This window comes from Ascaphus truei, chromosome 3 (assembly GCF_040206685.1).
Source record: "Ascaphus truei isolate aAscTru1 chromosome 3, aAscTru1.hap1, whole genome shotgun sequence".
Classification (NCBI taxonomy): domain Eukaryota; kingdom Metazoa; phylum Chordata; class Amphibia; order Anura; family Ascaphidae; genus Ascaphus; species Ascaphus truei.
This window is the reverse complement of record NC_134485.1, coordinates 65751811-65766213: the sequence shown is the minus strand read 5'-3', so window position 1 is coordinate 65766213 and position 14403 is coordinate 65751811. Positions and strand designations below refer to the sequence as shown.

The 14403-nt window shown below is 45.9% G+C and overlaps 1 protein-coding gene across 1 annotated transcript; it reads left to right on the top strand.

Moving 5' to 3' along the window:
- Positions 1-246: 246 nt before the first annotated feature.
- On the top strand, positions 247-11813 carry ABHD15 (abhydrolase domain containing 15). Its single transcript, XM_075594198.1, has 2 exons — positions 247-1175; positions 10712-11813. Exons 1-2 carry the CDS (start codon positions 316-318, stop codon positions 11232-11234), a joined length of 1383 nt encoding a protein of 460 aa, XP_075450313.1. The 5' UTR covers positions 247-315; the 3' UTR covers positions 11235-11813.
- Positions 11814-14403: the final 2590 nt, after the last annotated feature.

The window sequence follows — 14403 nt, the reverse complement described above, 5'->3', positions numbered from 1 at the left end:
CAAAGTGACGCCTTCTTGCTATAGTGATCCCATCAGTTCATTACTAGGAAACATTAACTCTTCCAGAACTGTATATCTCACGAGGGCACTGGCCCTGTGGGCACAACTGCAGGCTGCGTATAAACTCAAACATGAATCACTGTTTAAACAATTTGGCTCAAGAACAGTTCAACCTTTAAAAAAACAATCATGAGGCAGCTGAACCTTTAAATAAATAAATCATTTGCTAAGTAACAGAGATAGAAAAGAGTTTACGTTGATGAAAGGTTCAACTGCAACGAGAGAAAAGGGATCAGATGTGAAGTGGGGGGCAATATGTTTGCAATGCCATGTCTGTGCTGGGCAGCCTGGCTGGCTGTAATAACCCTCCTTGTTATGCTTTCCAAGCTCCTGTTTCGGGCTGAGAGACGAGGGGATTCCGGCAGTGGAGATAATGAAGAGGAAGACAGTGGTGGAGATGTTTTCGGAGGCTCTTGTGGGTCCCTTCCTGTGGGCTACCAGCTGATTTGCAAACCCTCAGCTCTTGCAAACTGGCTGCTGAGAGATATCCAACGCTTGTTGCAGTTGGAGTCAACTCACTCGCCTTGGAGGAACTGGCCACATCTGCAGACTGCCATTCAGCATTTGTTCCCAGCTGACAGGATGCTGGAGCTGGCCAGGGACCACCTGCAGCTGGCTGATGGTGGCATAGTTGCATTGGACTGGGTGGTGGGACCTAGGGCAGCTACAAAACCTAGACGAGGCACCAACGCCATGGGAAACCCACCTCTGCTCTTGGTCATTCCCAACCCGTTTGGGAAGCTAACCAGGAACATCCAGCAACTTTGCCTCCAGGCTTTTGAGCAAGGCTACTACCCGGTCATTTTCAACAGACGGGGGCAAAATGGCTGCCCGTTGGTCACTCTCAAACTTCAGCCCTTTGGGGAGCCGGCAGATCTAAAAGAGGCTGTCAGTTATGTTCGGTTCAGACATCCATCGTCCCTGCTCTTTGCGGTCAGTGAAGGACTAGGTTCAGGGCTGCTGCTTTCCTATCTGGGAGAATATGGCTCGTCCAGTTATATCACAGCCGCCTCCTGCATTTCCCCCGTGTTCCGGTGCCAGGAGTGGTTTGAAACTGGGCTACCCTGGCTGTATGAATGGGGTTTGCTGCTATATCAGAAAGTGGTGCTCAGCAGGTAGGTGCAGAGTCAGGGTGGAAGGGTTTCTGTAAAAATGGTATTGAGAAAGAAATCCATGTATCAAGGCAAAAACAAAAGTTATCTTGGGTTGCAGCTGTGTCATACATAGGAAACTTGTCAATGAATTAAATAATTATACTTTTAAGTTATTTGCAAGTCTCCCACACACTTCTTATTTTTTTTTTTTTACTATTGTACATCTGGACAATACTATTGGGTTACTTCAGCATCTTTCATCTTCTTTCTGTCCAGGGCCGCCAACAGGGGGGGGACAAAAGGTACTGGCGTCCCGGGCCCCGTTAGTCAGGGGGGCCCAATGACAGTTAATAATTGAAAAAAAAAAAAAAACGTTTAAAAAAAATTGTGGCGATTCTCTGTGTGCATGCGCAGAGCCGAGGTCCTGGCGCGCATGCGCAGGGTGTCCTGCCTGGTGCCTGAATTTATCTACACCGTACCGAATAGCTGTGATTGAAGCTACACGTTTACCTTAGATCAGAGGGGACTTACACGATGACTAAGCACTGTGTATCTATGCTGAGTAAAGAGCTAGGACTCTGATCCATCTTAAATGTGCTTTGTACTCCAGTATCCCAGCGAGCGCAGTATTTTGGTTACTGTCTTTTTATTAAATCACATAGCGTAATCAGCCAAATACAGCCAGTCGCGATATGAACAGTTGACAATTCTGAGTGCATACGTTATTTAAAAAGATATAAAAAGATGACTGTATATAACTTATTGTTGAGTCACAAATACAAACTTCAATAGTTAGGCATATGAATAAAGACTTGGAAGCAAATAACCAAGTGGACAAAAGGAAATAAAGAAATAAAATGAAGATACAGCGCATTCTCTACGCATTCTCCTATAACCAGTGGTGTTTAATAAAGGGCAAGCCTAATGCTCGACCAGTTAATGGATCACATTGACTCATGAATATAAGAGGTCCCTCCCTTTCTAGATTATATCCAACATAAATAGCCTGCAGAAAACCCCTCATGCATCTGTTAAGTTTTGAATCGCAGCCAAGGATCCCATATGCTATCAGGTTTGCCTAATATGTCCTGAATGATGTGGGTCAGTATTTCGATAGTGTAAATCACCCCCACCCTCGTTGTCCGGATGTTAATATTTACGGTGGTTACTTGTTTCCAAAACCAAGGAATGGCCCCTCTCGCTGCATTAAGCAGGTGTAGGAAGAGTGGTGTTTTTATTTCAGTTTACAATTATTCAGGTATTATGACCCCGTTAAGAAGCACTACCCTCTGATCCTCTGGTACCCTTATCCATGTCAATTTAAAGATAGCGTCCAAAATATTTCCCCAGAAAATGTTCGTGTGTGGGCACTCCCACCAAATGTCCCACAAAGTGCCCTTTTTTCCACAGCCCCACCAACATCTGTCCGAAGCCCCGTGAATCACACATATTTCAGCCTTGATGGGTATGATACCATCTGAAGAGGGTTTGGGATCCACTTTCTAGGGTTCTTATTGAGATTGAAGAGGAGTGAGTCCTATCCCAAATCGTATTCCACTCTGATACATTGAAGTTGTATAGGTCTCTTTCCCATGATTTCATAGTGTCAAGCCAGTATAACCATCCTCACAATGGTGAGACCCAAAAGGTTGAAACATCTGTCTGTGAGTGGGTTTACTGGCTTTGCATTTTAACCCAGGCTGTGCTGTAATGCGGCAGGCATAAGTTTAAACATGTTCAAATGGATTAGAACCAAAAAGTGACACTGTGTTCATTTGCATGTCATTTCCCAGAATCCTGCAGTGGAAGCACTGTATGCCAAGAGATAATGGGAAATGCAGGGTTGCAGGCCTGTCTGAAAGAAGTGAATGTGCTCACAAGGGATATTTGTATTTGCTGTAAACCATGATTTAACAAAACTTTGCTTTTCAAACAATCCTGTATAATGCTGTATTGCTATAATGCTGTATTACGGCTCCATGCACCTAGGTGTTTAAATGTTGATTCAAATTGAGTGGGACATCTCAAAATCTGATGTATAATTGTTTGTGGTTGCATGTACAGTATAATTGAGGAATTGTTTATACTGCCGCAACACCCCCTCTCCCCCTCAAATTACACTTAATCCCAACATTTCTAAAGGGTAAAGTTTATCAATAAGAAGGACATTCACTAGTCTATCAATCCTAACCGTTTTGGCAATGTTTTTTTTTTTTAAAGAGATTGGCCCACAGAGTACTTATTGCAACAACCAGTTTCTGGCTTGTTGCAGGTGCCCAGAAGTGACGAGGAGGGATAAAACACTGCACAGATCGTAAGCTCCTCGGGACAGGGACTCCTTTTCCTAATGTTACTTTTATGTCTGAAGCGCTTCTTCCCAGTATGTGTTATTTTATCAGGTCACGTGTATTGCTGCCGAGAAGCGCTATGTACCCGGATTGCGCCATATAAATAAAGAGATACATACACACATACACACCATGTAAAAATGTAAATGAAAGCTCAATAACATATAATTAGCTGTAGTAGTAACAATGGTTTCAGTATATAATCTGTTCTCCTATTGGAAGACTTGAAGGCCATGGCTTGGCAGGTGATCCCCTTCATTTAGGAAATGTCAACATTAACAATACTTTATTTGCATGTATACCTTTATTTACATAGCGCCATCCATGTACATAGCGCTTCCCAGCAGTAATATAATAGTGACAATTATAGAACACAGATGCTCTTGAACACAGCATTTTACATTGTAGATAGAACTGTGCAGCTCATAACATCCTAAACCAGGACTTTATTTATTTTTTGGAGACAAGAAACTCCACGTAGTGATTGGAAAATGATTAGGAACATAGCTAGGAGGGGCTAAATATTTGTTCTAACCACATTTAGTTATTTACCGTTGTAGTTTCCCCTCGGGTTCCCCTCTGCTTTTACCTGGGTGGGAAGCAGTGCTGGGGACCTCCTGCTTCCCGAGATGCATACCGGTAAAAGTAATTCTAGTCCTTCCTGGAATTTAAATCCCCAATGTCATGCAGGCCAATAGAAAACCACAGCGGCTGATACTGGTGCTGCTTATTGGCCCCTGTGATGCAGGAGATTTAAACCACCATTTTGTTTCCCCTAGAGGGGAATGAAACACAATACTTTTACTGGTAAATATCTTGGGCAGCCGGAGATTCCAGGTGCTAAAGTGAGTATTTCAGGTCTGAGGAGCCCCTGCTTCCCATCCTAATAGAAAATGGGGTTACAAAAATCAAGGGGAACGGCTGCTTTCACAGAGAAATACATGCCGGCGATTTATTGGGGAAGTTTATTTTTACATTACACCATCCCTCCAAGGCTCTTGGGAATCCATGTAATAAGGTATAGGAAGCGAAAAGTGACATGCCCAGTGAACACCTTTGCATGTCACTATCCAGAATCAGTGTTCAGCTGAACCACTGTATTAAATGTGACAAAGTTAAATAAACCATGTTTGGTGGAACTGTGGAAGATACATTTATGGGTTTATCCTTGCTTTGTGCAGTGGAGGGTTTTTGGCACTTATGAACACACATAAACCCTGTTAAGAGGGCAAGTTTGCCAGGAGTAATCAGTGATTATGTATGGTGTGTACAAATGTATTCCTGTGTTGATATATTGTTGTTTTTGTGTATTTTTGCAGTTGCCTGGTTGAAGGAAGGCTCCGCAAATTTAGGACCAAGTGGGGACCATTGGATCCACCAGAGGGAGATTGTAGCCCTGTGTAATTTTGGGTTTACATGCCTCTCTCCTCCTGTGCAGTAAACCCTGTTAAGAGGGCAGGTTTGCCAGGAGTAATCATGAGGTTTGCCAGGAGTAATCATGAGGTTTGCCCTCACCCCCTGTGAGGTGTAATATGTAGCAAAGGAAGTGACAGCATGCTCTGTGTCCACTGACAGTGACACAGGGGTGGTGCCTACTGGAGCTATATATTACGCATCACTTCCTAAAGTTAGGAGTTGACTGTCAGTTCTGACTGGGTCAGTCAGTGAGAATGAGTTGCAGTGTAACTATCTGACCCAACACAGTGACAGGGCTCTGGCAAGGATTGTGGCCCTCCCTTAGGGAAGAGGTGGGCAGACTATTCCCCTTACTCTATTAGAGAGTAAGGGAAGAGCAAGGACAGCTTCTAGGGCCCAGACTAGGAGTGGTGTCCAGGGACTTCCTTGAGGTGGGCAACCTTGAACATGTGCGGCTAGAAACCGGCCGCTGTGAGGGGCAGTCTGCCTATGGAGATGTTAATAAAGAGTGCCTTGATCAAAAGAACCTTCTTGCCTGAGACTGGAGTTAATCAGGGAGAAGCTGCACCCAAGGGTTCTCTTCCAGAGACTCCTCCCTGCTGTCGTGGGGACCTGGAAGAGATGGAGGCGCTGTACCAACTGTGAGTAGATCTCAGCACTACCTCACGGGCCAGTCCTGGTGAATTCCCCTATACGATCAAGCGGGAGACTCAGGAGTCCTGTAGCCAGCAGGTGCACCACACGACATGACATGTAATATGGGACAGTGTCCTCACATAGGGGCCAATATGAGATTGGGTGGGGGTACAACCGTTACATTTTTGGAGGCGCTGCTGAGAGCATCAGGACAGGTTCTAGCTAGGCTGACTGAGGAGAGGAACACGTATGCTACCAGTAATGTGCTGCGGAATGGAAGGGAGCCTAGGGGTAGTCAGGGGTAGATGGCTACTCGCAAAGCACACCCTAGGGCCTGGAATGGAGTAAGGTAGATCTGGAGACAGGGCTATTGCTGTTCTAGTCACCTTGAGGCAGCTAGTCGTAGGACGCCATGCTCATGGGGTAGCCTGGTTAACGCGGGTCAGGAACTCCTGGGAGGGTCTGCACTAGGTGTAGCCAACAGTAGGTGACGCCCTAAGTACTGCATGGAGAAGCCAGAGTACTCTAGCCAGTAACCAGACTACTAACCACAGAGCACATACTGGACTGAGATCGTGTACAGCATACACAAAAAGAGTTAGCCTAGCCTGAGGTAGTGCATACATCTGAGAGAGACACACTGAGATACATGTAGAGGTGCACTGGCATACTTTATTGCATCGAAATGGCGACTGCCCAGCAGACGAGTACCATGTGCGATTGCAAAAAGAAAGTAAAGATGGCGGCAAGTGATGATGTCCCGCGCGGTGCAGCGAGTCCAAAATGGCGGTTCGTGCCAGAGAGGGGAAGCGCACGTGATGTGTGTACCACGGAGGTACAAAATACAGAAATGATTTTCGCCAGTTTGCTGTGGAGCGGCGCGAAAGCTGTGGCCGTGCCTATATTGTCCTGCCTATATTCCCGGGGTGCAACCCTGGAGGGTAGCTGTGAGGACATTGCGATTATGTGTGAGAATGCTGAGAGAGTATCTGATTGCCAGACGGTGATTACTACTCAAGTTACAACTGCTGCTAATATGGATTGCAGAGTGATCCAAAATGGCGGCTCCCGCTTCCCTGGGAGACCGCGTGGGCTGTGTGCAGAAAATACTTTTGCAAGAACCTGGCCGGGAGAGGCGCGAAAGAATGAACCCCACCCTGATCGGGGAAGTGGCGCGAAAGCCATGGCCGCGCCCTCTTGGACTGTGACAGGCTCAGAGACGATTCTGGGTCATGACGTGAAGCTGTGGGACCCTCCTCTAATCTCCACCAGAGGGAGGGGTCCCTGCATCTGCCAATGGAAAACCGAACTGACTGAGGGAGTAGCTGGATGTGCGCTTCCTGTCCCTCAGTTGCGAAGAGCTGGTGATCAAGAGAGACTGCTGTGCCGTGTGTCTCCCTTATCCAGCGCAGCTACTAATTGTGTCATGGCAGACGTCGACATACACCCCTACCAACTGCCAGGAGGCTTCCTGGTAGTGAAGACGGGTGGGAGAGAAATACTGCGGTGCTTGTGTATGCAGTGCAGGCTACCGGGCGGAGAAGCCAGCACCACTGCGAGATGTCCCCAATGTGGCATCCATTACTTGTGGGCCGTGGAGCCATTCGTGCCTGGGCACGCCGCGGAGGCGGGAGGAGATACAGTCATGGTGACGGCTGGAGCCTCGCCAAGAATTAAGAGAGAGGAGGTCGATCCCTGAGAATGGGGATCGCTGCTAAAGACGGTACCTAAAAAGGATGGCGCTGAGGCCTGCAACCGCAGCGAGAACCTGGAACCTCGCTGTCAGTCCCCTGCGGAGTTACCCTTACCGTCATCGGCGTCCGCCTCGTCGGACGATGAGAGTGGAAGCCGTACGTCGGTGGTGATGTGCCTACCGGCGGGCCACTACAGCGGTGCTGAAAGTAAAGAGAAGCTACTTACCGGTGGTCTCGAGGAGCTGAGCATCGAGATTCCCCGACAGCATGCGCTGGTGCGGCCGGAGCAGCGGAAGAATCCCACGGCCATGGCGACTCCCAGTGTGTCGGGAGAAGAGGACCCCATCGCAAGCCGGCGGAGTGGTGAGATACCCTCTTACCTCCCACAGGCTCCGATGGAGGCGGCCGAAGAGAAAGGCCTGACCAAGGCCCAAGCGGAGCTGAGGAGCGACCTAGAGTATCCGGCACTGGACGTCGAATGGAGGAGGAAGTTCCGGTGGGGGACCCCACCCAAGATTGCACATCTTCCCGCGAGAATGATGATGTCACTTCTGGTAGCCACAGCGGAGCCGACCGGAAGCATCTGTCACCGCCGATGATCAGCACCAGTCTGTACCAGGAAGACATGTACCGGCAAGCAGTAAAGAAGCGGAGCAGTAAGAAGACAGGTGAGCCTGATCTGCCCAATGTTGCCACGGGTCGCGGCATAGCCAAGCTGCTGATCATGATCCCGCAGCGTTTGGACACTTCCCCCTTCCCTTTGCCCAAGGCCACTGCCCCTATCCCTGCCCCTGTCACATCTCCCTCGGGGTCCCGATCGAGCCAAGGGTGGTCTGGGGAGTCACGGGACACGTCAGAGGAACGGCCTGGGTCGGCCATGGACTGGGGTGAATGTTTTACGTCCGATGAGGGGTCGGGGAGGGAAGTGATACCTGCTATGACATTCCCGAAATTGAACCCCACTACCTATACACATATTGTAAGGGGAAGGCCTAAACGTTATGGGACGGCCACACGTTCAAACACTACCTCCGGAGTCTCATCAGGTGGAGAGACAGGAATCTTAGGCTGCAGTGCCAGTGAAGGAGCAGTCCGTGGAGCATAGTACCAAGTGGTGGACTCCATTGTATGAAGGGTATTTGGAATGGTTAGACCGCACCAGATTTGTATTAATGCGGGGAGATGTAGTTGACCACTGGTAGGATGTGGGCGAATACTCAGCTGAGGAACGCCATGAAGAATTAGTAAGAAGGTGGGATGAAATTCAGAAGGGAATAGTCACCCCTAGGGGATCATCCATACTTTGACGTTATTGCCCCTGAAGAACCCCTGTCCTGGGTCCTGCCAGGCAAAGTAGGGAATAAGAAATTAGTGAGGATCAGCAGGGCTCAGAGGGCCATAGTAGCGAGGTATAAGCAGTTGCATGGGTTGGAATATCCCTATGTTCCCGAACCTCTAATGCAGGAGATAGAGGACAATAGGAGTACCTGGCTGAGGGAAGCTGTGGAGGACTACCTCAAGTCCAAGTCTAGCTATTCTGAGCACAGAACAGAGTCTAGAATATGCTATTTAATGAGGATCTGGAGTGTTGGGCGCAACATTTATATGCACAAAATGGAATACAGACCAGAAAATGGGCCGCCTAGATCCTGTAGCATCACAGTGATTGATCCTAATGGGCGAGAAGTTAAGAAGCCTGACCCCAGACATTACTACTGATGTTTGGATTCTCCTCAGGAGTAATCTGTGTATATGGAGGTTCTGGGTACAGTGATTATGTATGGTGTGTACAAATGTATTCCTTTGTTGATATATTGTTGTTTTTGTGTATTTTTGCAGTTGCCCGGTTGAAGGAAGGCTCCGCAAATTTAGGACCAAGTGGGGACCATTGGATCCACCAGAGGGAGATTGTAGCCCTGTGTAATTTTGGGGTTACATGCCTCTCTCCTCCTGTGCAGTAAACCCTGTTAAGAGGGCAGGTTTGCCAGGAGTAATCATGAGGTTTGCCCTCACCCCCTGTGAGGTGTAATATGTAGCAAAGGAAGTGACAGCATGCTCTGTCCACTGACCGTGACACAGGGGTGGTGCCTACTGAAGCTATATATTACGCATCACTTCCTAAAGTTAGGCGTTGACTGTCAGTTCTGACTGGGTCAGTCAGTGAGAAGGAGTTGCAGTGTAACTATCTGACCCAACACAGTGCCAGGGCTCTGGCAAGGATTGTTGCCCTCCCTTAGGGGAGAGGTGGGCAGACTATTCCCCTTACTCTATTAGAGAGTAAGGGAAGAGCAAGGACAGCTTCTAGGGCCCTGACTAGGAGTGGTGTCCAGGGACTTCCTTGAGGTGGGCAACCTTGAACATGTGCGGCTAGAAACAGGCCGCTATGAGGGGCAGTCTTCCTATGGAGATGTTAATAAAGAGTGCCTTGATCAAAAGAACCTTCTTGCCTGAGACTGGAGTTAATCAGGGAGAAGCTGCACCCAGGGGTTCTCTTCCAGAGACTCCTCCCTGCTGTCGTGGGGACCTGGAAGAGATGAAGGCGCTGTACCAATCGTGAGAAGATCTCAGCATTACCTCACAAGCCAGTCCTGGTGAATTCCCCTATACCATCAAGCGGGCAACTCAGGAGTCCTGTAGCCAGCAGGTGCACCACACGACATGACATGTAATATGGGACAGTATCCTCACATAGGGGCCAATATGAGATTGGGTGGGGGTACAACCGTTACAACTGAAATAAATTTCAACCAAATCACAGTAGCCTTCATATAACCTTAATGTAAAATTGAGTCAGTAGAGAGTGATTTTGTGGGAAAGGAATGAAGATTGCTGATAATTATCTGTATTTGTATATTGTGATACCTTTTAGGGGAGAAACATGAGCATTCCCACTACATGGAATTATATTGTACCAAGAATCACAGGTCTATTCTTTGAATTGTGTACACAACATTCCATTGTTGAAGAACCCATGTTGGTCCCCTAAAATGTATCACAACCTATAATGAAATTCTCCAGAACCAATACTGCTTCTAGAGATAGAACCAGATCTCCCATTAAAATCAAGCTGCATTTATGTCATGTGGTTCTTCTTTTCTAGGAACCACTTCTTAGAAACAATATAAGGACTGTCCACTGAAATTATGCAGTGATAAGATCAATATTTGCATGTGTGCATGGAGATCCAACATCTCAGACCAATAAGTAGCACATTCCAGAACAGTACATGCTATAACATACCAAAGAGGAAAGTCTAGATTGAACTACTTGCACGAGAAAGCGTGCTCTTTTGCTGTGCAAATAACCATTATGTAGTAAAAATTATATATCATATGGGCTGTAGGTTTCACAGACTTTGCTAACCGAGTTAAAAACAAGGTCCCAACTACTTCTGAGAACTTTCATTAAGCATTACATTATGTAACGTTCACCTACTAACTGGAGGTTGTGCCCATCGTTGCAGATACTCAACGGCCCTGGCAAAGGTTATACCTATCGAACAGCTTTTCCGAAGCCGTTCCCTACAAGAGCTCCACCAAGTACTTTTTTGCCAGTGCAGCACCGACAAGACCAGCTGGGATAACTACTGGGAGGGCAACGACCCTCTGCGTGATGTGGACGAAGTAGCTGTCCCTGTCCTGTGCATTTGCAGCACTGATGATCCCATTCGGGGACCTCCAGAGACCACACTGCCCACTGAGCTCTTCCGGACAAACCCCTACTTTTTTCTGCTGCTGACACATTACGGAGGGCATTGTGGTTTCCTCACTGGGTCACCTGTAGTATGGAGCCATGAGGTTACTCTAGAGTACTTTAGATCGGTGAGAGAGTTTTTTCGAGCAGAAGAAAAAACAAGGGGATTCTCCAGAAGTCGGAGTTCCACCATGATGAACAGGCGGAGAAGAGCAACATTACAAAGACGGGAAGCCTCCGTCTACACAGACCTCGAAGAGATGTTCACCTGGGAAAGGTCATATACCAGGTGACCCTGGATTGAAACATGATGGGCACTATTATTAACAAGGTTTTCAGTATTACCAATCATTTGGAAGATTTTTTTTTTGTCTGATATAGTACACTTTTTATTCAACAATTTTAGGTACAAGAATTGTTTTTATCTTGATTTACATTATTTTCTCCTTTGTTTTACTTTCTTAGTCACTGTGTTATCAGTAATACATCACAGTAAATGCAGAAGACGTGAACATCTTATTTCAGTTGTCAGAAATTCTGGAAGAAATAAACACGGATGAAGAAACTTCCGAAAATGAGAAAACTTAAATACAATTATGATACTTTCGTGTGTGTATATATATATATATATATATATATATATATACACACGAAAGTATCATAATATATATATATATATATATAGCAATTGGAAATATTACTGCATGTCTTAGATAGGTCTGCAACCCTGCCTTTAACCATTATCACCCAGTACACAATACTTCCACTGCAGCAAGGGATTCTGGGAAATAACATGGTCCCCTATAAGCTTATGCATGCAGCATTACACACACACACACACACACACACACACACACACACACACACACACACACACACACACACACCACACCCCCACACACACCCCACAAATCTAAATTGAAAAACAAAACAAAAACTGGGGACTAATCTAGCTACTTACATTTATTTAAAAAAAAAAAAAAGACGTTATCCTCTACGAAATGGGTGGTATAACAGTATTTATTAAGGAACATATACCAGCACATAATACATTGATACTCAAAACAGAAAGCTAAAATAGTGGGGTAGGGTAAGGTCTGCTGCTAACGATTGCGTAAAAATGGTGAAAGACAAATGCTAGTGCAAATCAACAACAACATAAATAGGTGAATCAATAGGTAATCAATAGGTGCAACAGTAAAATACTGTGAAAATTAACAATAATATAAATACAACCCTTCTTAGGCCATGCGTATAGAGGCTTCGACCGGCGACGGCTCGTGAAAGTTATACCGGTATTTCGCTTTGCGGCGGTGTCGCGGGCTTCCAAGCATTTGATTTGTTCAGGGGCTGTCACGAGACGACAGCCCTTGAAAAATCAAATATTCCCGGCTTCCAAAGTCCGTGACTCGACGTCGCATTGCCGCCGTAGCGCTTACTATAAGTGCACGCGGCGGCAATGTATTTGTTTTTGGCCAGTTTCGCCGTCGCCCGACGCGGGCACTATACGCGCGGCCTTAGAAATGCTGCTCCACAAAAAGCAACTTTACAAATATCTACAAAATGTTCCAAAACACACAGAAAGGAGCGCAAATTCTCAGGGTAAATGTGTGCAGATGTGTGTACGTTTTTATGTGTGTGTGTGTGTGTGTGTGTGTGTGTCTGTGTGTGTGTGTGTGTGTGTGTGTGTGTGTGTGTGTGTGTGTGTGTGTGTGTGTGTGTTTAGTTATGGTGGGTAAAAAAAAAGTGACAAAAACCCTCCACGGCAAAGCATATAGCAAATGGAAATATTACTGTATGCTCATTTGCAAGTCTTAGACAGGTCTGCAACCAAGCCTTTCCCCATTATCACCCAGCACACAGCACTTCCACTGCAGCAAGGGATTCTGGGAAAAGACATGCAAATGAGCACACAGTGCCACCTTTTGCTTCAAAACGATTAACATGGTTCCCTATAGGCTTAAGCTTGCTGCATGGTTACAGCTTTGAGCACAGCCAGGGTTAAGATGCATAGCCAGTAAACCCACCCACAGACAGCCGTTCACCATTATCACCCTGCACACAGCACTTCCACTGCAGCAAGGGATTCTGGGAAATGACCCAGGTCAATTCTATGGTAAAACCTATCATTGCCAGTATAACCAACCCCACACTGATGAGACCCCTTAAGGTCAGAACGGCTGTCTGTGGGTTGATTCTGAGTATAGAGAAGTGAACCCATCTTATTCATATTAATTTTCCTCAAACACACAAGACCAACCTATTAACACAAGGCATATCAGAGTATATGAGACCAACCCAAATACCAACTATACACTATCAGAGTCATTTTATTTCATTTAAAGCCTAATGGGAAGCCAACAAAAAATGGGAATACTTTAATGTTTTAGAAAATGGCTCAAATTCCATTCAATGTTTAGACCGCAGGGAGCGCGGGTCTTAAGCATAAAAATCCAATATGCTTCCCTGTGGACCAACCAATTGAGCTTATCTCCTCCTCTTTCTTGTGGGAAAATTCTCTCAATACCCTTGACTGTTAGTCCTTTTATCCCTCCTTCTTTACACTCCGAAAGTGTTTAGACACAGGGGTGAGAGCAATCCCGTTTTTTAATTAATCTAAGGTGTTCCATGATTCTGATCTTGAGCTCCCGTGTAGTTCTACCTACATAACTCGCCCCACAACGACATGTTAGCAAATAGATAACAAATTGTGTGTTACAATGAATGAAGGAGGTAATAGGAAAGGACTTTGATGTTTTTGAACTTGAAAATGTTGTAGATGGTAACATGTAACGACAAATGCCGCAACCACCACATCTAAAAGAACCTTTTGTACAAAAAGTATCGGTATCTCTCGCAGTGGGGGAGACTACATAACTAGGAGAGACATATGAAGCAATGGTTTTCGCCTTTCTATGAATGAAACGAGGCCCTTGTTGGACAAATTTCTCTAAACTATGATCCATTTTTAAGATATCCTAATGTTTGTATACGATTGCTTGCACTTGTCTGCTACATTTATTATACTGCGTAATCAATAAAGGCGAATCCTCCTGCCACATGTCTCCCTGTCTGTTATTTTTACCCCAACTTTGTTCTTTAATATTCATTTTAGGGTTAATCCTTTTCCTCTGCCATATCCCTTCCTAGAAGTGTAACCCTGTGAAGGGAGTAAGGATTCTCTATCAAGTGTTTTCATTTCCTCCAATGTCTTTTGTAACTCAGAGCTATCGTAGCCTCTCTGCTGAAAACGTAAGGCCAGCTCCCCAGACTGACGGAAAAAAACTCTCTTCAGTAGAGCAGTTCCTCCTCAGCCTGAGGAATTGGCCCTTGGGGATTCCCTTAATGATTCTTATAGATGAGTACAATTTTGGCACTGTATCTCCAATGAGGGGTCACTAGAGTATCTAATAGGTACAATAGCTGGTCCACTTCAGGAGACATATGTGTTTAATAGGTCAC

What these genes read in the sequence shown, in the direction of transcription:
- ABHD15 (XM_075594198.1), top strand. Translation starts at nt 316, where the DNA reads ATGTTTGCAATGCCATGTCTGTGCTGGGCAGCCTGGCTGGCTGTAATA. An exon ending in CAGAAAGTGGTGCTCAGCAG is followed by an intron (nt 1,176 to 10,711) that starts GTAGGTGCAGAG and finishes CCATCGTTGCAG; the next exon opens with ATACTCAACGGCCCTGGCAA.